At 39.9% G+C, this 25,356-nt stretch overlaps 1 protein-coding gene across 1 annotated transcript in view; it reads left to right on the forward strand.

Moving 5' to 3' along the window:
- CAMK4 (calcium/calmodulin dependent protein kinase IV) overlaps positions 1-25,356 on the forward strand; it is a 193,283-nt gene that overhangs the window by 147,870 nt on the left and 20,057 nt on the right. Inside the window, exons 6-7 of the mRNA XM_037032274.1 lie at positions 13,778-13,868; positions 16,096-16,170. Of these exons, the coding sequence (XP_036888169.1) occupies positions 13,778-13,868; positions 16,096-16,170 (166 nt within the window). The remainder of the gene's footprint in view (positions 1-13,777; positions 13,869-16,095; positions 16,171-25,356) is intronic.

Consider the following 25,356-nt stretch of genomic DNA (forward strand, 5'->3'; position numbering starts at 1 on the left):
CATGTGAATTTGTCTTGTCTCACCCACAATGCCGCAGACACTGCTGGCTGGTGTCCGCATCAGAATATAATCAATGAGTATTACATCTTTACTCAGGAGAAAATATGGCCTATAAAGTTAGAATATTGATTCATCTATTTTATAGATTTAAGAATTATCAAGAGGATTCTCTCCAAGCCAAGTACTACTAGCCAACTTACTTAATATGATTTTTATCCTTTATATCCCTGTTTGGGGACCATTTCACATCTGGCACTACTCTCAAACACTCCCATGGGTCCACAGAAAAGGAAAAAATTTTTTCTAACAAAGGAGTGGGCCAAAATTATTTTTTCTTCACTGTAGAAAACCTCAGAAACTTATAAACAAATAAGGCTGAAATTTTGATCAATATTGAATCAGGTGTAGTATATGGCCATACCACCTTAAAATCATCCTGTCTCATCTGAATTGAATGTAGAGTTTGATCAATATTGAACTAAGTTTAGGCTTTTTCCAACTGTTATTCATTCTTTCCCTAACAGCTTTAACTATAGTTACTGGTATACCAGTAGCAGTGATAGGTTCAAAATGGTCTGAAATACTGAGGATAATTCCAATTTTAGATATCAAGTAAAATATTATTTGGAAAACATTTAAAATATCTGAAGTCATATTTGCAATGTCTATTTCTGGTCAAGATAAAATAAAAGGAAACCAACTTACACTTTTCCTTGAAACTAACAAAAACCAGACAAAAAGTATGGAACTTGGTTTTTAGACATTGGACTTCAGACAGCCTGGGACAGTGATCCCTGACAAATGGATTGCAAACAACAGGGGCCTTACATTTGCCTGAAGAGAATTTCAAGGCCGCCATATAGGAGGAGAGAAACCAAGAGAAAACCAGCAGTCTACCTGAGGTGAGAAGGCAGAAAAGAAAGTCAGAGGCCAAGGAGGCCAGAGTTCATGGAGCAGCATACCAGAGAGGCAGAGCTGCACTGAGCAAGACTCTGCAAACCGTGAATGCCCCGCCCCCCCCCCCCGCCCCCCCAAGTCCCCTGCCCATGGTCTTCAGCTGACTGCTGGCCAGACATGCATATGAGGGAGGGAAACCTGAATGAAAGGCCAAGGGAAGAACCACGGATCAGAGGTAACAATGCTTGGAGCTCATACAGAGTTTGTGTTTCCAATAGACCAAGTGGACAAACTAAAAAAGTTTGAAAGTAAATCTCAAAAGGATCAAACTGTTTTCAAGTAGTGTAACTTAACTGCGTCAGAATAAAGCTAAAGAAGATCAAAGGTACGTCTGTACTTGCCCAGCACTCAACAGGATAAAATCGCAATCTACTGCCCAGTCACAGATTATGAGAAATGAATGCGAAGCACAGCCAGAGTGAGACTGGAGCAAGGCAGGAAAAAAACCAGTCAATACAAACTGACGTAGGAATGACACAAAGGAAATAAACAGTATATAGAGATATTCAAACAGTTGTTAGAAATGCATTTCATATATTCAAGAGAGGAAAAATTGAAGATGTTAAATAGATCCATAGAGATATATAAAAAAGATTGAAATCAAATATCTAGAGATGAAAACTGCAAGATCTGAGATGAAAAATGTACTAAATGGAATTAACATCAGATTAGACATTTCAGAATTTTTTTAAAAGTGAACTTGAAGACATGGCATTAAAAGACAAAAATGATACAAGGTGAAAAATAGATTACAAAAAGACTGAAAACAAAATTAAGAGAACATCAATAAGCTATGGATATAAAAATATATATTTATACTTATATATTACATATACATTAAATTGGAATCATTGAAAATGATGGGGGATCATATTACACTTGAAGAAATAATATGCTCAATTTTCCAAATATGATGAAACTTATAAAACGACACAGTCAAGAATCTTAACAAATCTTAAACACAAGGAACATGAAGAAAATGATACCAAGACACATCATATTCACTCTTCTTAACTAAAGATAAATAAAATAACATACAAACAGTCAGAGGGAAAAGACATTGTATCAGAAAAACAAAGATAAGGATGATATTAAATTTGTCATCAAAAATAATGCAAGAAAGAGTGGGATAACATCATCAAAGTATTGTAAAGGGAAAAAATGGAGCCAGCTGATATTCTGAACCCAGTGAAAATGACTTTCAAAACTGAAGGCAAAATACACTGTTACTCATACACAACGTAACAGAATTCATCACTAGCAGACCTACAATACTAAAGTAAATTTGGTTTTGTACAGCAGAATGGAACTGATCAATTTATATTGTACTTCACTTCCAAGCCCATGGTCCAAGGGCAGCCATTGATATTGCCTTAAACAAAGGGCAGGGTGAGTTGAGTTTACTAAGTTTCTTGAACACAAAGCCATACAAGGTTACAAACTTGAATGGACACAGGAAATCTGTTCCAATACAAAGATCTTCGGAGCTGGCCCCTGTCCTTGCTCAGGTAGTTTCACCATTTTGTTTGATTTATTTACTTGATTATCCTGACTCCATAATGTCTGGAGTCTTCGCTGGGGCTGGATGACTGGAGGCAGGAGTCATTTAGAGGTGTCTTCGCTCACATGCCTGGCAGCTGATGATGTCTGTTACATGGGACTTCAGCAGAGGCTGTCAGCTGGAACAACTAGACCTAGCTCTCCCCTGTTGCCCAACTTTCTGACAGCATCATGACCTTAGGATAGTCAGATGTTTCACATGGCAGCTAAGGGACAGAAAAATGAGTGCTAGCAGGCAAGGTGGAAGCTGCACTGACCAGTGACCTAACCTCAGAAGTCACACACTGTCACTTCCACTGCATTCTAATGACAGACCAGATTCAAGGGGAGGAGAATTAGAATCCATCTCTAAATGGGGACTGGCAATATTCTCTGGAAGAGCATTTGGAATGAGTAATATTGTTGCAAGAATCATTAGAAAATACAGTGTGGCACATGAGAGATTGTTATTATCCAGGAATCAAGTAGGAACATGTATGGCATGACAGAGGAATAGTAGGAAAAGCTATGTGGCTAGTGTATGGGAAGAATTGTCCCAGGATGTTGCATAGCCAGAAATTGGGGACAAATTTTGAAGGACTTTTAATTTTTATACTGAGGAGATTAGACTTTCATTATTAGGTCACAAGGAGCCCTTAAAGGGGAATTGTTTTTGTTTTTAAGCTAGAGGATTGGCATGAGCTAATCTGCCTTTTAAAAAGACCTAGGTGTGGGGTTGTATGGAGATGGACAGGAGATGATTGGTCATTGTACCCATAGAGAATATGAAGGACTGTACTGAGCAGTTACCACGTAAATTAAAACAGTAGGTATGAGATGTATTTTGGAGGTGGAATTATGACTGGCCAAGCCTAGTGAGAGAAGGGAAGGCATCAAAGATAACTGAGATCATGAGAATGCCTAACAGGCCCAAGAGCTAGGCTGCTTTGGCCAGTGTAGATTTCTCCAGCTTTGGGATGCTCTCCAGCTCAGGATCCCACAGCCAGGCAGTCCTAGCAATGCATGCTAATCTGGTCACTGGAGATAGTCACCTACTGCTTTTCTCCTATCTTCTGCTGACAGTTCTGAAGGCATCTTGGAGTTCAAGAGTAAAGACAAAAGTAGCGGCAGGTCTCCGAAGCAGATACCACCCCAAAGTAGAATATTCACTATGAAGTTCTTACTTAAATGGATGTATATTGGTTCTATAATATTCTGAGGAGTAGAGAAGAGCTCATCCATGTGGTTTAATTTTTCCAATAGGAGAACTGTAGTCAGAATACTGCTTTCTTTTTTTTAGATTTTATTTACTTATCTTCAGAGGGGAAGGGAAGGAGAGAGGGAGAGAAATATCAATGTATGGTTGCCTCGAGTGTGTCCCCTGCTGGGAACTGGCCTGCAACCCAGGCATGTGCCCTGAATGGGAATCGAACCTTGATCGTCTGGTTCATAGGCCCGTGCTCAATCCACTGAGCTACACCAGCCAGGGCGACTGCTTTCTTTTTTTTAATGACTGGTTCTTCTTTGTCCTGCTAGATTTTTAAAGAGATTCAAACTTCCTCCTACTAACTCCTGGGACATTATCAATTAACCACACACAGCCCATCGAACACAGCATAGCTGTAATTAAACTAAATTACTGTGCAGTAGCTTTCATTACACAATGACACAGTTTTTGTTAGGACCATAGAAGGAGTTTAATTACATGTCTAGACACCCCTGAATTCAGACCATCAGTATTATCTTTGTCTGTTTAAAGCAGACGTTGAGCTTTGGATGATTGCATATTTTTGACAGACCAAATGGTAAGATATGTTTGGGCTGGTTTTTTTTTAATTCCACATTTTAATGCATACTTGATTTAAGAACCATTTATACATCTGTGGATATAAATGTTTTCCAAGAAAAATATACAGATTTTTTTCTGTCATATTTCATAACTTTTCATTTGTATCAAAAACTTTTCTTATTGCATCCCAAATGTCCACTCTTTATTAAAACATGAAGTATGGACTGTAGTGTGAAACAGTCATTTCTCATAGTGTTTCTTCCACCTTCTTCATCCTTATGAAGAAGTGTGTCCCTTCGGCTGAGGATGGAGTGTTTTCTACACTCACCCTCAGTCCTGCCCACTCGGCTTCCCCACAGAGAACAGAGTTCAGCCTGTCTGTAGACTGTGGACTCTGCTGGACCAGAGCATGCAGATTCAGAAGCTCCCTTTGATTTTCTTGTACTCCAACCTGATTTCTTCTTTCTCATTATAAAAATGTTTGCTTGTTTTTTTTCCTCCATAACTGCAGATAATTTTTGGACCTTATTTTAAACTATGCATTATCTCCTGTTTATGGCCACCATTGAATTGGTCAGAATTTTTTTAAATTAAAAAAAAACTTTATTGTAAATTTTTCCATTAGCATTTAGTTCCCTTACACCTATTCCCTGCTGCAGTCACCACAGTGTTGTCCATGTCCTCGAGTCTGTTTTCCTTTTTGCTCAATCCCTCCACCCCCAGAGCACCCCCCTTCCCCACACCAGCAGTCAGCCTGCTCTCTGTGAGTCTGTCCCCATTCTCCTAGTTAGTTCAGTTTGTTCACCATATTCCACATATGAGTGAAGTTATGTGGCATTTGTCTTTCTCTGACCGGCTAATTTACTTAGCATAATGTCCTCCGTGTCCATCCATACTGTTGCAAAATGTAAATATTTCTTCATTTTTATGGCTGAGTAGTATTTCATTGTGTTGATGTCCTATAGTTGTTTCCACTCATCTATTGATGGACGCTTGGCTGCTTCCATATCTTGGTGATTGTAAATAATGCTGCAATGAACATAGGGGTGCTTATGTTCTTTCAAATTAGTGTTTAGGGTTCTTTCAAATATATTCCCAGAAGTGGGATCTCTGGGTCATAAAGCAGTTCCATTTATGATATTTTGAGGTAACTCCATACTGCTTTCCACAGTGGCTATACCAATTTACATTCTCACCACCAGTGAAGAGGGTTCCCCTTTCTCCATTTCCTCACCAGCACTTGTTGTTTGTTGGTTTATTGATGACAGCCATTCTGACAGGTGTGAGATGGTATTGCATTGTAGTTTTAATTTGCATTTCTCTAATGATTAGTGACATTGAGAATCTTTTCATATGCCTTTTGGCCATATCTATGTCCTCTTTAGAGAAGTGTCTGTTCAGTCCTTTACCCATTTTTTAATTGGGATTCTTTGGTTTTTTAGTGTTGGGTTTTCTAAGTTCTTTATAAATTTTGGGTATTAACCTGATATCAGATGTATTGGTGAATATTTTCTTCTAGCCCGTGGGTTGTCTTTTTATTTTGTTAATGATTTCCTTTGTTGCACAAAAACTTTTTAGTTCGATGTATTCTCATTTGTTTATTTTTCTTTTGTTTCCCTTGCCTGGGGAGATATATTTGATAAAATATTGCTACTAGCAATGTCTGAGATTTGGCTGCCTATGTTTTCTGCTGATTTTTACAGTTCTGGGTCCAACATTTAAATCTTTGATCTATTTTGAATTCATTCTTGTGTGTGGTGTAAGAAGGTGGTCTAGTTTCATTTTTCTGCACATATCTATCCAATTTTCCCAACACCACTTATTGAATAAACTATCCATTTTATACTTTACCTATTTTATTTGCTTGCTTTCTCTGTTGAATATTAATTGGCTATAAAAGTGTGGGTTTATCTCTGGGGCCTCTATTCTGTTCCATTGATCGGTGTATCTATTTTGTGACAGAATCATGCTGTTTTGATTACTATAGCATTATAGTATAATTTGATATTTGGTAGCATGGTTCCTCCAATTATGTTCTTCTATCTCAGGATCAATATTGCTGTGGGGGAACTTTTGTGGTTCCATATAAATTTTTAAAATATTTGTCTAGTTCTGTGAAATATACTATTGGAATCTTGATAGGAATTGCTTTGAACCTATAGATTGCTTTGGGTAGTATGGATATTTTAATGATGTTAATTCTTCCTATCCATGACTATGGTATGTGCTTCCACTTATTTGGATCTTCTTCAATTTCTTTCTTTGATATCTTGTAATTTTCTATTTACATGTCTTGTATATCCTTGGTTAGATTTATTCCTAGGTATTTTATTCTTTTTGAAGCAATTGTGAATGGGATTGTTTCTTTAATTTCCCTTTCTGTTAGTTCTTTATTGGCATATAAAATGCAACTGATTTCTGGATATTAATTTTGTATCCTGCTACTTTGCTGAATTCATTTATCAGTTCTGTTAGTTTCTTGGTGGAATCTTTGGGGTTCTCTATGTACAGTATCATGTCATCTGCAAATAAAGACAGTGTTATTTCTTCCTTTCTAATTTGGATGCATTTTATTTCTTCTTCTTATCTGATTGCCATGGCTAGTACTTCCAGTACTATGTTAAATAAGAGAGGTGAAAGTCGACATCCCTGTCTTGTTCCTGATCTTAAGGGGAAGCTTGTAGTTTTTGCCAATTTTTTCTAGTAGTTTCTTTTGAGAAATCTGCTGACAGTCTTATGGGAACTCCTCTGTAGGTAACTAACTTCTTTTCTCTTGCTACTTTTTAGAGTCTCTATCTTTAACCTTTGGCATTTTAATTGTCATCTATCTTGGAGTGCGCCTCTTTGCATCCATCTTGTGTGGGACTCTCTGTGCTTCCTGGACTTGCATGTCTATTACCCTCACCAAATTAGGGTAGTTCTCTTTCATTAGTTTCTCAAATAGATTTCCAATTTCTCACTCCTTCTCTTCTTCTGGCATCTCTATGATGTGAATGTTAAACTGCTTGAAATTATCCAGTGGTTTCCTATAATATCCTCATTTCTTTGGATTCTTTTGTTCTTCTTGTTGTTCAGATTGTTTGGGTTTTGAGGAAGTTTGGTTCCTTGTTTTCAATATCATTGTTTGATTCTCAGCTTCACCCACTTTACTATTGTTTCTCTATAAATTGTCCTTTATTTCATTTAGTGTATACTTCATTTCTTACTGGAACTTTTTTATGCCGCTGAGATCCTCACTGAGTCCCTTGAGCATCCTGATAAACAGTGTTTTGAGCTCTGCATCTGATAGAATGCTTATCTCCATTTCATTTCGCTCTTTTTCTGGAATTTTGATCTGTTCATTCATTTGGGTCATGTTACTTCGTCTCCTCACTTTAGCAGCATCCCTGTGTTTGTTTCTGTGTATCGCATGGAGCTGCTTTGACTACCATGTCTTGGTAGTATGACCTCATGTAGTAGATGTCCTGTAGGGTCCAGAGGCACCACCACCCCTATCACCCAAGCTGGGTACTAAAGGTGTGCCCTTCATGTGGGCTGAGTACACCTTCCTCTTGGAGTTGAGCCTTGGTTGCTGTTGACAGATCAATGGGAGGGATTTACTCAGGCTAGTCAGCTGCACAGACTGACTTCCACCACTAACCACCAACCTCTACCCTCCATGGAGGATCAGCTGTGCAGGGCCGGATACCAGACTCCAACATGGTCTTTAGCTGTCCACTCTGTGCGCTGGCCCTGGATTTTCCCACGTGTTGGAGACCAAGGCAGCCCACGTGTGTTTTGCCTGGGGCCACCCTGCCTGAGCTGTAAAGCAATCTGAAATGGCTGCTACTAGTGCCGGTATAGAAGATTCCCAGGTGGAGCCAAGCTATGAATCTAGACTGGCTACTGCTAGTGTATCCTGGGACTCCCTGAGGCCAGCTTTCACTTGTTTGATAAGATTTAGGAAGTTGTGAAGTGTGAGCACTGACCAGCCATTCATATGGAAAAGCAGCTTGGGTGGGCCTATAACTTGGTTGGGACTAAGTTTCAGCAGATCTCCAGCGTAAGTAAAACCATTTTAGCCAGGTTGATGGAGTCTCAATTATGGCACCAGCTTGCCTGCTCTTATGGGGGAATGGTTTAGAAAAGGGACAGTGGTCTCTGCTCACCTTATTTCAGACATTTCAGTTCTTCCTTTTATGCCACTGGTGCCTTTCAAGCTGCTGCCCTTGTCCTGAAGCTCAGAGAGGGTGAGTCTGAGTAGGTGAACCTGTGTGTGGCTTCTTTAAGAGGAACTGCTTGGGGCTCCAGAAATTTCTTTCACTCACTCAGACCCCACTGGTTTCTGCAGTCAGAAGTTGTGGAGACTTATCTTCCTAGCACTGGAACCCTGGGCTGGGGTGCATGGTGTGGGGCTGGGACTCCTTTGTCCCAAGATATCCCTCCAGAGTTTTATCCACCACATGTGGGTGAGGGACCATCCTCATTCTGCATCTGGCATCCCACCTGCCAATCTGGATAGATGTGGTTTCTTTAATTCCATGTCAGATTTCCATTCAACTCAATTTTTGACAGTTCTGAGTTATGGTTGTTTTATATTTTAGTTGTAATTTTGATGTGGTTGTATGAAGAGGTGAATCATGTCTGCCTATGCCACCATTTTGACCAGAAGTCTTAATTCTTTTTCCTTTTTTGCTGCTCTGCCTATGTGTTTTTTTTTTCACCTTGTCTTGCAAATCACTCATTTGAGCTTCAGCTTCATCTAACCTACTCTATTCCTTCCAGTGTATTATTTATTTCAGATATCACTCTCTTTATTTCTGACTGGTCCTTTTTTTGTGGTTTCTATGTTTTTTTTCATGCTGTTGAGTATCTTTATAATCATTACTCAATACTCTCTACCTGATAAATTGCTTGCCTTCATTTCATCGAGTTGTTCTTCTGGAGAATTCTTTTGTTCTTTCTTTTGGGGTCTGTTTCTTTGTCTTCCAAAGAAAGAAAAAAGGTTTTTTTCTTTCTGGCTGTTTCTTTGTATTTTCCATCTGAGTTGTTAAGCTAGTGAGCAGTTAAACTGATCAGTTTGTTAAATTAATCAAACTGTAGTCAGCAGCTGGCTTAAGCTCCGTGGGCAGGGGGTTGGGGGCAGAGTAATTCCTGTGGGCAGGGCTATTGCTTCCCTTTAGGCTGATGCCATTTGGAGAGGAGTGCTCTTGCCTGAGAAAGATGGCTTCTACAGTATGGGGGATGACTCAGGCCAGGGATCCCAGTGACTGTTTTTTCAGTTCTCTCCCCAGAACCTCCAACCCCAGAGTCTCCTCAAGTATCTCTAGTGCACTCTGCCCTTCCTCTCCCAGAGTCCAGTGGCTGCAAACAAAATTTCTTGGCCCTCTAAGAGGCTCTCTGCTTCTTTAGCCATCTCTCCCTGGCAGACAGAAACCCTGCTGCCTTTCACAGTTGAACATCATCTGGATTCCTTTCTGGCTCTGGTGCTGAAGGCTGGGGAGCCCAGCTTGAGGTTTAGACCCCACACTCCTCAGGGGGAACCCCTCCAGGTGCTGAAATATCCCTTCAGAACTTAAGCTGTCACCCATGGGAGCCTCGTCAGTCCTCTCACACCTCTTCTGCACGCCCTATGGTCTTGTTGTGGTGAAGTGGTTTCTTCTCTCTTTGACTATAAGGCCTCTCCCCAGCTAGTGTTCAGTTTGTTATTCAGGACGATTTCTCTACAATTTCATTGTAATCCAGATGGGTCCTGAGAGGAGTTTGGTATAGCTTCCACTTACTCGCCTGCCATCCTGGATCACATCCTTAAATACATATATTTTGGAAAAGACAAATACCCAACTCTGCTGGCTACCAGTCACTAAACACCAGGATTTCGCCCAGTCAAAATGAATTAATAGATAAACAAGGAAAGTGTCAGGAATAAAAATGCGTTCACTTCCCTTCATTTCCTGATAATCAGCATTGTGGAAACAGAAGGGCAGAAGGAAAGCTGCGGCAGCCGAACTTGGCATTCCAGAGTCTAGTCATCATTTTCCTGGGTGTTGAGACAAAGCCGGGGCAGCAGGGGTGCCAGTTAGTGCAGCAGGAGCTCTTCTTCCATGCTGGTGGGAATTCAAAACACTGGGTCAACACTTTTCGTAGCCTCCAGACCTCAAATCTCATCTTTCTTCAAATGTGCACACACACATCGGGTGTAAGAGAACAAACTTATCACATGCTTCTTCTCTCTAATTGTTCTCAACAGCACCCTGGAAAGTTGCCTCACAACATGCACTTGCTCGCATCTTGTATACAAATACATTGTATATACTGATTCATTTGTTCATTACATGTACATTACTTCCAGGTTTTTCACATGTTGTATTCTCTCAGCATAAGACTTACCTGTTTAAATCAAGGCACATTTCTTTTTTCATTATTTTTATATAATGCCCAGTTTTAAATAACTATTCACTTACTGGCTATTGAAAGCAGCAATAAGTATTTCACTGAAGTCTTGGTTGAATGAATGTTTTATGCATGGAGTTGCCTCTAAGGAATATGGTACAGGAAGGTGACATTTTCCACCAGTGCTGCATATACCATTCTTGGAAGCATGTACTTCATAGAGTTTTCTAACATGCACACATAGAAATACATAGGGAAATAAATTTCCAACCTGTGAAAACTATCCACATTTCCTTGTTCTGACCTTGTACACCAGGAGACTCATACCAAAATCAGAAACAAGAACTGGAGTCTGTTCTTCATGACCTCTCCCCCGAAAGCTGCTCTAGTGTGACACCCCAGGTCTCCCCACCCAGTGGCTCTCGTAATTACCCTCTCTTAGCATCCTGCTCACTTTCCCCGTGATATTGTCTCTCCAATAAGCATTTCTCTGCAGAGCTTTGCTTTATCCAGACACTTCTAGGCCACACCCAAACCTGAAGCAGCAGTGTGCACCTGGGAACCTTACTGCAGGGACCGCAGCAGGCCCAGTCACCTTCAGGCTCACTGCTGGTGTCCAGCAAGGCACCTTCACTTACTCACAGAGGCCTTTTGGCTCGCCCCCGGTTCACTGCTGTGCCATTACAGCTGGCCGAACCCCGGCTCAGCTCCGTTTTATCACACTGACAAGTCCAGTTTACGAATGTTTCAGACATGGAGGAACTGAAGAGAAAACTAACAGATGAATTTTCAACTGTCGTTACCCAAATTCCCCTGAGGCATATGCTGTATTGGATATTCAGATCCATTTCAAAGGCTGTGAAGAAATTAGTTCAGCCAGAAGTATCAACTTAATGCTACTGCAGGAGCACAAAAGCTGATTATGTAATTATTCAAAATATGATTTTGAAGATGAAACTGTTTTGCCCTATCTTCAGTTAAAATGTTCTTATTGGGTTTGGGCTTTTCTCAAAATGATGCTATAAATCTAATCCATCGAACTGATGCTCAGTGAAGTGACTAAGTATATTAAACAATAAGTGTGCTATGTTTCATAAGCATACAGATGCTGAACCTTATTACAACCAAATGTTCCAAAATGATGTTGCTTTGGAACTTAGCGTTACAATATGAGCACACAGATTTTAACTTCTATTACAGATTAGTAATTGCAAATGAATAAAAATGCAGATTATACCAATAGGAATTTTAGTTTCTCAATAGGGAAGTTGAATTATTTCTTAATCATTCAAAAGTATTTATTGAGTGCATACTTCAATTGGATGGAGGTGGCGGGGAAGAGGAGAACCAGTTTCTGACCTGAACACTTGAGTTGACTGAGACACCACATTCTGAGGTGGGAGAAACGGGAAGGGCAGGGCAGGGAGAAGGTCAAGGGTTTGGGTTTGGACATGGACAACTGAAGGTCCTGGTGAGGCGGCCGTCTGGAAATGAGAAGTGGGCAGGTGGATAAATCGTCATGGAGCTTGTGGAACAGGCTTGAACTAGAACCTTTTTTAGGATGCTATGTTGGAATAGTCTTTATATTCTCAAACTGTTAGCAGTGTAATCACATAGTTTGTTTAGTTAGTTTGAGACCAAACCTAGTTACCAACTAAATATGTTTATTCGTATTCAGAGCACATCATTTGTAGCAGATGGATGGTATTCAGGATAAGTAAATATGAAATGCCTGCCAGTTGTATAAAATTTACTTTGAAAAATGAATCATTCAAGTAATGATACATAATTTTTATAGTTAAATTTTATATAAGAAAAAATAAAATTAATCACAATCCCACCACACAATTCTTTTGCGCACACGTGTGTTGGGGGAGCTATAACAAGTAGCTGAAGGGAAGGGAGTAGACAAACAGTCAGAGAGAGTTTGCTGCAAAGGAGAAGGCTTTTAATCCACAGTAGGGATTCAATGGAAGAAGCAGAGTCGGAAGAAAAATTGTATTCATGTACTCAGCAATTTTTTACTGAGCATCTACTGAGTGCCAGGGACTGTTTTTAATTCTGAAGCAAGAATTAGAGACTGCAGAGTGTTTTATCTGGCCTGTACGGGGATTTAAAACTTCATCACCATTGAAAATGTGGAATATTTTACCCAAAAAATATAAATTTCTGTCTTGCCTGAAAAAAATCAGAAGAGCTAGCAACATGCAGCCTGAATTCCTCCGTCACAACAAGCAGCTGAACCTGGGTCACCTCAGCCTTCTCAGGGGTCGTGCTCTCTCCAGGGACAGATGCTGTCCCTGGGACTCCCCAGTGTCTCCCTCTTGTTTCCCACTCTTCCAACTTCGCTAATTCTTTTACGGAACCGTCCTGCCCCTGGCGAGTTTGTGATGCCTGCTGGACATACAAAATCAAATGTCACGTGGACCCTGTCATTCATGCCAAAAGCAAAGGAAAGCAGGGAGTGATGTGACTGGGTCTTCACTTTTGAAAAAAAAAAGACTCTCGTGACTGTGGAGCATGGGCTGGTGGGGAGCGGGCAATTGAGCTGGTCATCAGAGTAATTACGAGCGGGTAGGTGGATGTGGCCAAGCTGAAGGCAAGAGCAGTGGGAGGGGCGGGAGTTGTGTGGGGGGAGGGCGGATACCCTCTGTGAGGAGGGTGTTCTCTATATTAATTACTCACATCTAAGTGTCTTTTTCAACAGTAATCTCAAGTCTGTGCCATGGCTGTGAATTTATAAAATGACACATGCCATTTTGCTTTTTAGATAATAAACCAGACAAATTTCAAGATACAACACCTTGACTTTCTTACAATAATAATTAGCCAATTTGGTGCCTAAGGAGAACTGCAACTAATATTCTCCAAGGGGCAAACATTTTATTTCTGGCAATTGGTGCTATATAATTTAGATTGCATTTCACTTTCAGGTAATTATAGATAAGTTATTGTAGATTAATGTATAGTTTAAAACATTTTTTCTTTATGGCATTTATTTTTAAATTATAATATGTGTGTTATTGAATCACATTACATAGTAAAGATTATTATAATTCTGAAAATGGTAAATATCAGTGTTGGGACCATGAATGTGACCTCATTATATTCCCTGTTTAGTACCTACATGAAAATGGGATCGTCCATCGTGACCTCAAACCAGAGAATCTTCTCTATGCAACTCCAGCCCCAGACGCACCACTCAAGATAGGTGAGGACTCTAACCCCTTTTCCCAGAGCAGGAGAAATGTGTTCTACAGAATTGTAAAATGTGGCTCCATACAATTTCCCCTCCATTTAATTTCCTTGAATACTTGCTGTCTGAAGGAATAATGCAGAGTTTGGAAGTCTGGAATATTAATCTGGAATTCGTGCCTAAAGTTGGTGTCACGTTGCTGGACGTACAAAGGAATCACAGCTCTTGAAAACAGCAGGAGTTTCAGGAGGTGGCCTTGCATGTTGTCAATATGTTTATATAGAAGAAAATCACAGATAACATACACTTCTTTTTTTGGTTACTAACTTTTATTCCACAAATTAGATGGAACTTAATTTTAGATAATCAAGAATTTTGACACAAAATATCTAGCACCTACCAGTGAATTTAGGCTCTGAGTCACCTGTTTACACAACAGCGATAAACTGAGATCCCCAAAGTGTGCTCCACAGAATGCTCGTTCCTCGGCCGAGTGAATGAGGGCCAATAACGCCCTTTTGGGGAAGGTGCAAGTGCTTTGTGGAGGTGCTAATTGGTCGAATAAGTTGGAAAATGCCAACATAAACAAGATTTTTATTTTTCAGGATTTCCCACAAACCTTAAAAATGCTATGTGCACACTGACGTCTAATATAGTGGACTCTGAGGTTTTTCCCCCAAATTTTGTTTTTTCCCCCAATAGGCATTTTGAAGAACTGTAGTGATGAACTTTGGGAAATTCTGATTCTACCCAAAGAGATTTTTTCAGTTAGAATTTTAGAAAAAAAAAGAGTATATTAAATATTACTTTCCACTTGCCTTCCAAAGCAAATCTTCATTTGCATAAATAAATAAATAAATAAATGTAAAATTTATTTTATTATTTTTCTTTATTTTATTTTATTTTATTTATTTTATTTTTTTATTTTATTTAATTCTTGTTCAAGTACAGGTTTCTGTCTTATATTCCCAACCCTGCCCGCCCCCCACCCCATTAAAATTTATTTTAGATGGATTCTCCTTAGTAGACTGTGTTCTGTCTGGCCTGCAAAGGGTTTGAAATTTTTTTAATTAAATCCTCCAAAGCACCTTGCTCTCTTGGTGCTCTCCTTTATAGTGCAAATCTGATGGGTTCACTGCATTCATAAGTGTTAACACCTTTGCAAATTAAGTTACACCGATCGTGGGGAGGGCTCAAACAGCATAATGTGCTCTGTGAATGCGAGACCCTGCAGGGAAAGTGCCCAAGCCCTGCTGGGCAGCCCGCCTGTTCTCATAATCACTCCTGAAAAGCAGCAGACAGCGGGAGGGCTCCCATCTCCTTTGACTTCACTTTCAAAGATTTTATCCTTAACAGTATTTCTTTAAATGGATGGATAGATACTGATTTAGGCAGGAGAGCCTTGCTTTCTGAAGGATTTCCTGCTGCTTTCTCTGATAAGGATCAGCACCTCCGAGGAGAAATGGGTTTATCTTTGAAGTCTAAAATGGCATCCATTCTGCACCTGCCTCCCTTGGAGAATGGCCTTAAAAGGCTCCCGGTGCTTCGTGCGTGGGGCGGATGGAGCCCCACAAATAGACCCCGTAATGATAGCGCCTTTTGATAATGCTTGATCTAGGTAATATTCTGAGGGATAAATAAAGAATGATTTTTCCAAAAACTAAAAGATAAAGCCATATTCTTCATAGGAGACTGAATTCTTACCTGTCAAATTCACTAATGAATGGCATTATTTGAAGGAGAATAAACCTTTTAATGTTTCTGTTCATTTCTTTTACAGTCATGAAAGTCTAATTATTTATTTTGACTTATTCTAACAGATTAAAATGTATGAATTATACCACTAATTCTATATTGTCCTTTAGAGTTAGTTTCATAAATCTCAGAATTAATATTTAACAAAATATACCTATTCCAACCATTACTTCAAGAAGAAATAGCTTATTTGCCAAAAGCTGGAATTTATAGAGAAAAGTATAAAATGTTTTTAAGAATCATGTTTTTCTCTAATTTAAAGTGAGACTTAAACTATTCCTATTACATTTTTTTTTAGTTTTCTCTCCCTGGTGACTGGTTCCCATCTACATCCATCCCATCTTGAAAAACAAAAACAAAAAAATAATACAAAATATTTTAACAAAATATTTTAAGTTAGATTCATTTAAAATAAGAGAAGTGTTCTGTCACCTATAACAGTTGAGGGGAAAAACTTGCTTTCTTAATTGTTTTCTTGTGTTGCTAGCTGATTTTGGACTCTCCAAAATTGTGGAACACCAAGTGCTCATGAAGACGGTGTGTGGGACCCCTGGGTACTGCGGTATGCTCTTTAGTACTGATATTTTACTTTCATTGTTATTTGAAATCTATTTTTATTTAAAGTTCTGAATTTTTAAACTCTTAATATCTCTATTTCAAATGCTTACAATTTGATGTGAGTCTCCTTGAGGAAGCATATATAAATGATACTCACACCACCTCTTGTTCTTAATGAGGGGTTCTCTGATGTTGGTTTTAGGGGGCCCCTGTTAGAACAGCAGGGGTGGAGGGGGCCCCAGGGAGGAAGGGCCGGGTGCTTTGCATCTGCCTTTTGGGCAGTAGCTCCTCTTGGACCCACTCAGGAGTGGAGAGACTATTGCCAGGGAAGAAGACAGTGAAAGCGCCTTGTGTTTGGAATTAAAGCCATGAGCTCTTTGTCACTTTCCTTGTTTATGAGGGAGGGTGTGTGTCTTGTTGATTGAGATGGTATATAGGACAGTGTATGTATCATGTATGAGGTAGTCAGTAGTTCTCATTCATGGCACTGGCCTGGCCTCATTAACCTAAGAGCTTCAGGTGGGGTTTCCCCAGAGAGTTCCCCAGTCTCTGAAGATGGACAGAGTCACAGTCCGCACACCCTCTCACCCAGACTCCCAGGGTGATCTGAAGGCACCCATGGACAGTACACAACCGGGGGACAGAACATTAGCTGTTAATCCATGCCAGGTGAAACTCATGCATTTTTTTTGTTGCTGGCTAAATTCATCTGGCATCAACCTAAAGGTTGCAAAAATTATCAAAATTTCCTAAAGATTTTATGAACAATGGATGTCACAAATCAGTCAAAATCCTAACCCAGAAAAGAGACAAGAGTACAAATTATCGGTCACAAGGTTTTAGGATCATCATCTTTCTACTCAGAGCTTCCTTCACTCACTCATCTCTTCAGCAAAACCACCTGCTGTGTACTCAAGCCTGTGCTTGGTACCAGGGAGACACATTTTCAGCTCCCAGCTGCACCCGAGGGGCTTGCAATCTGTAGAGGAACATACGTGTAAACCAAAGGTACAGCACCTTAAGAAATGCTGTGTTATGTGCATAGAGAAGCCACTAAGGGAACGTAGGAAAAGGGTGGTGTTTGGAGTTACCTGGAGTTACAGTTACTAAGGGAACATGGAGTCACCTTAGTCCTCCATGTCATCAGAAATAGACACATAAAAGCTACCTAACTAACTCATTTTAACAACTTCTGAATTCACAGAAATCAGACTGAAGAAGGGCAGTATGACACCCACTGAAACAAATGTATTATTAAATCCACAGAATTTAAATGCTAGAAGAAACTTTAAAGTTTATTTACTAAAACTCTCATTTTACTAGGGTACAATGGGTATGATTTTCCCAAGATTCCACATCTAGTTCTTAGTGGGTCAGAGATGAAAATCCACATATCCAAGGGCCTATGAATAGAATTATGGAATTTCCTCTTTAAAAAAAACAATATAGATAAATCAATATAGTTTTCCCTTATAGAAATATTTATCAGTTATTGCTTTTAGCTTAAAATATTTTCTATTTTAATTCTTTAAATCTCAAAATTACTACTAGGTTATTGTAAGAAATAAAAATCTGAATATCTGTAACAAATAATGCAGAAATCATGCATTATTTTTCTCCTTTCTTCATGTTTTTTTGTTTACATAAACTTTTTGTAATTTTGTTATTCACTAGATAAGTTTCCTGATAAAGCTAAAATATTATTTCCTTGCTTCTCAATTATTCATACACTCAATAATTACACAGAATTAAATATACTTATATTTCTATCAGATCTTTACATTGTGCCAAATATTTTTGTTCTGGATCTTAAGCTCTTTGAGGACAAGGGTTGTTTGTCCTAAGGAGTAAATTCAGAAAAATCAAAATGACTCTGGCTTAAACAAGATAGAAGTTGATTTTTCTCGTGTTAGAAGTCTCAAGAAAGGCAGTCCTGGTGGATTCCACAGATACAGCCTGGCAGGTGTGATGCTTCCTAGTGCTAGGGATCTGGGCTTCTTTCTGTCTTGCTCTGCCATTTCTTCCTCATGGCCCAAAATGGCTGCTTGAAATCAGCCATTACATCTACATTCTACACAACAGGAAGGATAAAATACTGAAAATGACTGTACCTTTTCACTATTAAATAGACTTACTGAAGGCCCACATGTCACTTCCACTTCTATCTTATTGATTGGTACTTAGTTACAGCCACAGGAGTTACAGCTATGGTACTTCACACTGTCACAGCAGCTGCCAGTGTGTCCTAGAACTCGACATGTTGCTACCCCAAGTAAATTCAAGGTTCTGTTACTAAACATGCGTATTGCATTAGACAGCTGTTTATCCCCACCACAAATTTAGGAGTAAGATTCCCATTCCTAGTTGGGGGGATCGTGAAAACCATTGCACTATACCATGTTCCCTATAGGAATCTTCTTGCTTTGTTTTTATATATTGTATTGCCTGTGGCACCATTAGTAAACAACCCTCTCTCCTAATGGTGCTGTATGCACTTTCCATTTCTGTAATTCATATGTCTTTATCCATCCTCCTCCTGTATTTCTTTCATGCCTCCAGATCTCCTGGAATACGGGAGGAAAATGAGCTCTGAATTAAGTACCATTTGCCAAATGGGGTTGCCCATTTATGATGACTAGTTGCTCACCCATTGATAGGAGCATTGGAAGAGAACTGAGAAAGGAATAATAAAACAAATCAAGGCTTTCCCATAAGAAAGCGGATGATTAATTTAGTAATTGTTACCTAATGCCAAAACTAAATATTCCAAGGAGGTAGGTAGGCGGCAGCAATGACCCCCTGAGAACTGAAAGGCGCTTCCATAGGGAGGTCAGGGGGAGATTACATTAGCCATCTCTCCGAGTCCTCCTCTGTGACTAAGAGAAAGCAGCAGCCTTTCAAGGGCTTTACTCATAGCGATAAGAGCAGTTATTTTTTGCAGCATTGAAAAATGGTCATTCTATGAATTCATTCATTGATCAAATGAGCATTGGCTGCCTAATAGATTCCATTCTAGACACTGAGGTTACAACAGTAAGTATATGGTATGGTATGGTAAGTACAGTATATGGTCTTGCCCTTCAACTATTTTCATGGGCTATAAAAGAAAGAACCGGTATGCAACAAATCACAGTTTGTTGTGGTACATTTTTTATTTATCTGAGCCAAACACTCGTGGGTACAGTGGGGGTAGAGCACTTAATCATACTTAGAGAGGTCTTCGTGTCTACGGCCATACCACCCTGAACACGCCCAGTCTTGTCTGAGAGGTCTTCACAGAGGAGCAGCATATAAGCTGGACACTGAAGGAGGAGAAGGAGTTTGACAAGTGGAGGGTTGGCCAAGGCATTCTTTGTCAGCAGGCACAGGAAGAGTCCCAGAGGAGTGGTAGCACCTGGAAGTTCAGGGACTGGCTGTCACCTCCTCACTCTGCGTGATCGGAGCATAGACCCCTTGGTACAGAGGATACAGATAGACTTGGGAAGGCAGGATGGAATGTATTTTCAAGGAATTTGTACATCAGTCTAAACAATCCAGACTTGCTTTGGTAAATAATAATGATCTATCGAAGGTTCCTATTCAGAGCCGTCGTATTTTTTAATCAAATCTGTATTTTGTAAATACCCTGACAATTATGACAGATGGATTTGAGGAGAAAGAGGTCAAAAGAAGACAAATTAGAAAGCTGTTTTAAATGCTTTTTCTTGTCACTTACCAACAGCTTCTAAGCAGACAATGTTTTTGATCTTCTCCTAAATCTAATTGTTTATTATTTAGATACAAAATGATTATGAAAGCACTATAATAGATGCTTGTCCGTGCTATAAGCAAGCCTATCTTATAGATAATGCCACCTTATAATGAAGGCCTGTTTCCCTTTTATTGTTTTTCCCCTGCAAATATCCTTATCACCCTCAGGGCTATATAATGAGTAAAAGGAAATGAGTGGTTGAACATTATTAAGATAATCCTTCCACTCCGCTATATAGGTATAGGTATAGGTATATAGGCTCTCCAGGTATGAAAAGGAGGAGAGAGAAGCAAGAAAGCTGAGGTGAGGCAGGGGGTGGGGTAAAGAATTGAGAAAAATAAAAGTGCTTTGTGAACTCTGAAGTAGTAAATATATGTAGTAATCACTTTTATGGGTTGAGGCAGGCTTGGAAGTCAAAAATGAGTAAGTTCAATATAGTATTTATTTACCAGAGAATGTTAAAAATTATATATAAACACATTTATGTATGACTCAAAAAGGAAATACACTAACATATTACCCTATAGTGGGAATAAATGAGGAGGCAGGTATATTTTAAAAATATACCTGTGTATAGTAACACAGACAAACTAGAAAAGCTTAGTTAGGGCAAAACAAGTCACAGTAACATCAGGGCAAAGGAAGTGAATTACTTAGAAGAGAGTAAAGATGCAGAGTTCTGAATTTTTAAAAATTTAATATAATGATGACTATTTCTGTGCATCCATCTTACCCCTAGACCCTTTATGGACAAGGCTGAAGCCAACTGTGCTCCTTCTCCCCTCACCACACATCAGTACCATGATCACTTTGGTGTGTGTCCTTGCGAGATACTTAAGTGGGGAGGAAATTGTCCATTCATAGAATGAGTTGAAAATGAGATCCAAGTATACGACTGGTGAGAATCACTGTCATCTACAGGAAATATGACTTTACACACGGACCTTACGTTTAACTTAAAGTGTCTGAAGCCATGTAATTGGTGGAGAGGGAAGGTGTGAACTTCCTGCTTATAAGAGAAGTTCAATCCTAGGTCAGTTATCCTTATGTACACTGGAAAGTGGGTGTGTAGGTCATTCATCAAGAAATAAAAAAAGGAAAAGCCACTCATTCGGTCTCATTCATTAAACCCTTTGCCCTAGGCTTTTAATACCAGAGGGTTCTCCTATAAGTAAATCTCAAAATAAAATCACAGCTGCTGTATGTTTAAGCAAATATTATTTCCTGGGAAATGTGCCCAGTTGAAATGAAACTCCAGGCCAGAAAATTAAAATGTGTGACCCAGCTAAATGAAATCAATGGCTGGTTCCCTGAAATAGTCCGTGTAGAATTCAACATGAAAGAAATTATTGACTTCCGATCATGATGGCAGAATAGGCAGACATGGTTCAACCTCCCCCCACGACCACATCCAAATTACAACTAAAATATCATAGGACAACCATCACTGAGAGCCATCAGAAATTGATTTGAATGGAAGTCTGACAACTAAAGATTTAAAGAAGACCACATCCACCCAGACTGGTAGGAGGGGATGCAGAAGCAGAATGGTCTGGTCCCACACCCACGTGTGGGGGATAAAAATCCTGGAAGGATATCTCGGGAGTGAGAAGTCCCAGCCCCACACCAGGCCCCCCAGCCCAGGGTTCCAGTGCCAGGAAGATCAATCCCCACAACTTCTGGCTGTAAAACCAGTGGGAATTGAGTCAGTGAAAGAAACTCTGAAGCTTCAAGTAGTTCCTCTTAAAGAACCCACAAACAAACTCACTCACTCAGACTTAACTCCCTCTGGGCTCCAGGAAAAGGATAGAAGCTTGAAAGGCACCAGTGGCATAAGGGAGAAACTCAAGTGTCTGACATCAAGGTGAGCAGAGACCATTGTCCCTTTTCTGAACCGCACTGCCCCCCGCCACCACCACACACACACACACAGAGCCAAGAGCTGGCAAGTTGGTGCCATGTCTGAGCTTCCATCAACCCAGCTAACACTGTTTGCCCTGCCCTAGAGATCCCCTGAGACTCTGTCCCTCGGAACTTACAGGCCCACCCAAGCTGCTTTTCCATATAAATGGCTGGCCTTGGTTTATGCTTCACAATTCCCTAAATCCTATCAAACAAGTGACAGCTGGTCTCAGTGAGCCTCAGGCCCAGCACTAGTAGCTGCCTTCTCAGATTGCTTTATAGCTCAGGCAGGGCGGCCCCAGGAAAAATACAGGTGGGAGCTGACCTTGCCCTGTAACACATGCGAAACCCCGAGCCTGTACCCCCTGTAGTCAGCTACAGACCACATCAGAGCACCACCACACTGGCCCTGCACAGCTGACTCTCCACAGAGGGCAGAGGGTGGTGGTCAGTGGTCACGGCCAGTCCTTGTAGATGACTGGCCTGGATAAATCCCTCCCACTGATCTGCCAAGAGCAATTAAGGCTCAACCACAAGAGGAGGGTGTACTCAGCCCACATGAAGGGCACACCTTGAGTACCCAGCTTGGATGCTAGGGGAGGCTATTTCACTGGACCGTACAGGACACTTACTGCATTAAGCCACACTACCAAGACACAGAGTCAAAGCAGCTCCACCTAATGCACAGAAGCAAACACAAGGAGGCTGCCAAAACAAGGAGAAAAAAACATGACCCAAATGAAAGAACAGATCAAAACTCCAGAAAAAGAGGTAAATGAAATGGAGATAAGCAATCTATCAGATGCCGAGTTCAGAACACTGTTTATAAGAATGCTCAATGAACTTAGTGAGGACCTCAGCAGCATAAAAAGGTTCCAGTAAGAAATGAAGGTTTTACTAATTGAAATAAAGAACAGTTTTACAAGGAAACAGCAGCAGAGTTGGTAAAGCCAGTTATCAAATCAATGATTTGGAACATAAGGAAGCAAAAAACAACCAATTGTAACAACAAGAAGAAAAAAAGAACCCCCAAAATATGAGGATAGTATATGCAGCCTCTGGGAAAACTTCAAACAGTCCAAAGTTTGCACCATAGAGGTGCCACAAGAAGGAGGATAGAAAGAGAAAGAAACTGGAAATCTATCTGGAAAAATAATGAAAGAAAACTGCCCTAATTTGGTGAAGGAGATAGACATGCAAGTCTAAGAAGCACAGAGAGTCCTAAATAAGATGGATGCAAAGAGGCACACACCAAGATACATCCTGATTAAAATGCCAAATGTTAAAGAATTTTAAAAGCAGCTGGATTCTCAAAAGAAACTCTTCGGGCTAGAAGGGATTGGCAAGAAATATTCTAAGTCATGAAAAGCAGAGACTGATAGCCAACATTGCTCAACCCAGCAAAGCTATCATTTAGAATCAAGAGGCAGATAAAATGCTTCTTAGACAAGAAAAATACTGAAGGAGTTCATCATCAGCAAACTGTGAAATTTTAAAAGGATTTGTTTAAGAAAAAGAAGATCAAAACTGTGAATAATGAATTGGCAATAAATACATATATATCAACCATTGAATCTGAAAAACAAACTAAGCAAAAAAGAAAAACAGAGACAGAATCATGGATACAGAGAGCATTTTGATGGTTACCAGATGGGAGGGGAGTGTGGGAGAATGGGTAAAGGGGTGAGGAGAATAAGAAGTACAAATTAGTCACAGAATAGGCATGGGGATGTACCATATGTGTGGTATGGGAAATGAAGCAGCCAAAGAACTCATGACCCATGGACATGAACAAAGGGATGAGAACTGCCTGAGGGAGTGGGGGGTGCTGGGTGGAGGAGGCCAAAGGGGGGGGGGGACCAGGACAACCATAATGGTATAATCAGTAACATATAATAAAAAAAGAAATTTTCTACATTTTGCTGTTGGAAAAAGAAATTGGTTAAAAAAAGAATCTGTCGCACCATGACGCTCGATAAACGTGCTCCAGTGTAACCATGTGATATTACTACCAAAATGTCCTATTTAGTTTAGGTGTTTAAGGCTTAAAGTCGGTGGGTATTCAAACTTAACACCTGCCAATTACAGAAAAGAAGTATAGCTGACCCTTGAAGTTGGGGGTTAAGGGTATCTACCCCCCACAACCCAAAATCTGTGTAGAACTTTTGACTCCACCAAAACTTAACTGTAAATAATCTACTATTTTGATGGGAAGCCTTACCAATCGCACAAGCTGTTACCACATTTTTTATGCACGTATTGCATACTATATTCTTGTAATAGAGTAAACTAGAGAAGAGCAAGTGTAATTAGGAAAATCATAAGAAAAAGTAAATACATTTATGGGACTGTATTTGGGGCCAGTGTCATTCACACCCATGCTGCTCAAGGACCAACTGTACGAGCTGTTAGAGTAGAAAGGAACTAATACGGTGATGGGTTAGATTTAAAAATATGTTTCTAACACCAATCATTTCATTCATTCGTAAGTTTAATTAATTAAAATGTGTATTGATATTTCATATTTCTACTTCTCTATTCAAATTCTACTTTCAGAGTCCGGAGCTGTTAAGAATTCATTATCACTTGGCATTTGCCAGTCTTGTTATTATTACAGTGATAATTCTATGTTGTTGCCACATCGTAATGCTTTAAAAAAACAACCTATTATTTTGGCAGAAATAACCAAAATTAAAGAAAATTTTCAGTAACCTACACTCTGGCAAAAGAGATTTCTGCCTGCCACAGGAACACGCACTAATATGAAAAATGAAGGAATATTTTTAAATAAATAAAAGAAGTAAATATAAAATATAATCATTCAGAATAGTTTCATAGAAAGATATAGTTTGTGCCTTTTAGGGGGCTAAAAAGCTAAGGTAAGACACACATTATCAAATTACACTGACAATCAAATCACACAAGCGATGATCTTACCTGAGAATGAATTAAACACCCCCAATGGTGACTTTCTTTTTACTATGAACTTTTTAAAAACTAGAAGACTTAAATACATGGTGAAATGTCAACTGCACTTTCTTTGACATGTTGCTTGACAGGCTGGTGTGCACACACGGGGGTCCCGTGGAGCTGCTGGTCACAGGGAGGGAGCAGGGGGGTGAGAGGCAGAAAGAGGAGGCCAAGCAGGCGGTAAAGGGTGCCCAGATCCAGCTTCTGTTCCCAACCACAGCCCTTCTTTGTCCATGAGACGGGCAGTGTCCCCAGGCCATCATATGACTGTCCCAGAGGCATGCTTGCAGTGCCTGGTCTGAATAAATAAGTGCCCCGTGAAAGGAAAAGGGGGGCTGGAGACAGGTGCGGGATGGTGGGGAAGGCCAGAGCTCACTTACTTTTGACCCTGCAGAGGACAGGACTCTGCAGGTTAAATGTAGGCTTATTTAAATTTGTCTTCGGAGTTCTAAATCTAAAGGAAAATGAATAGCTCGAGGTCTTGGCATTGGTGCGGTACTGACCTAAACCATGTGTATTCTGTGGAAATTCAGTTGTGTAGATGTTTGGCCCTTTTTAATTTAATAA

This window comes from Sturnira hondurensis, unplaced genomic scaffold (assembly GCF_014824575.4).
Source record: "Sturnira hondurensis isolate 20B ecotype Veracruz unplaced genomic scaffold, ASM1482457v3 Scaffold0021354, whole genome shotgun sequence".
Classification (NCBI taxonomy): domain Eukaryota; kingdom Metazoa; phylum Chordata; class Mammalia; order Chiroptera; family Phyllostomidae; genus Sturnira; species Sturnira hondurensis.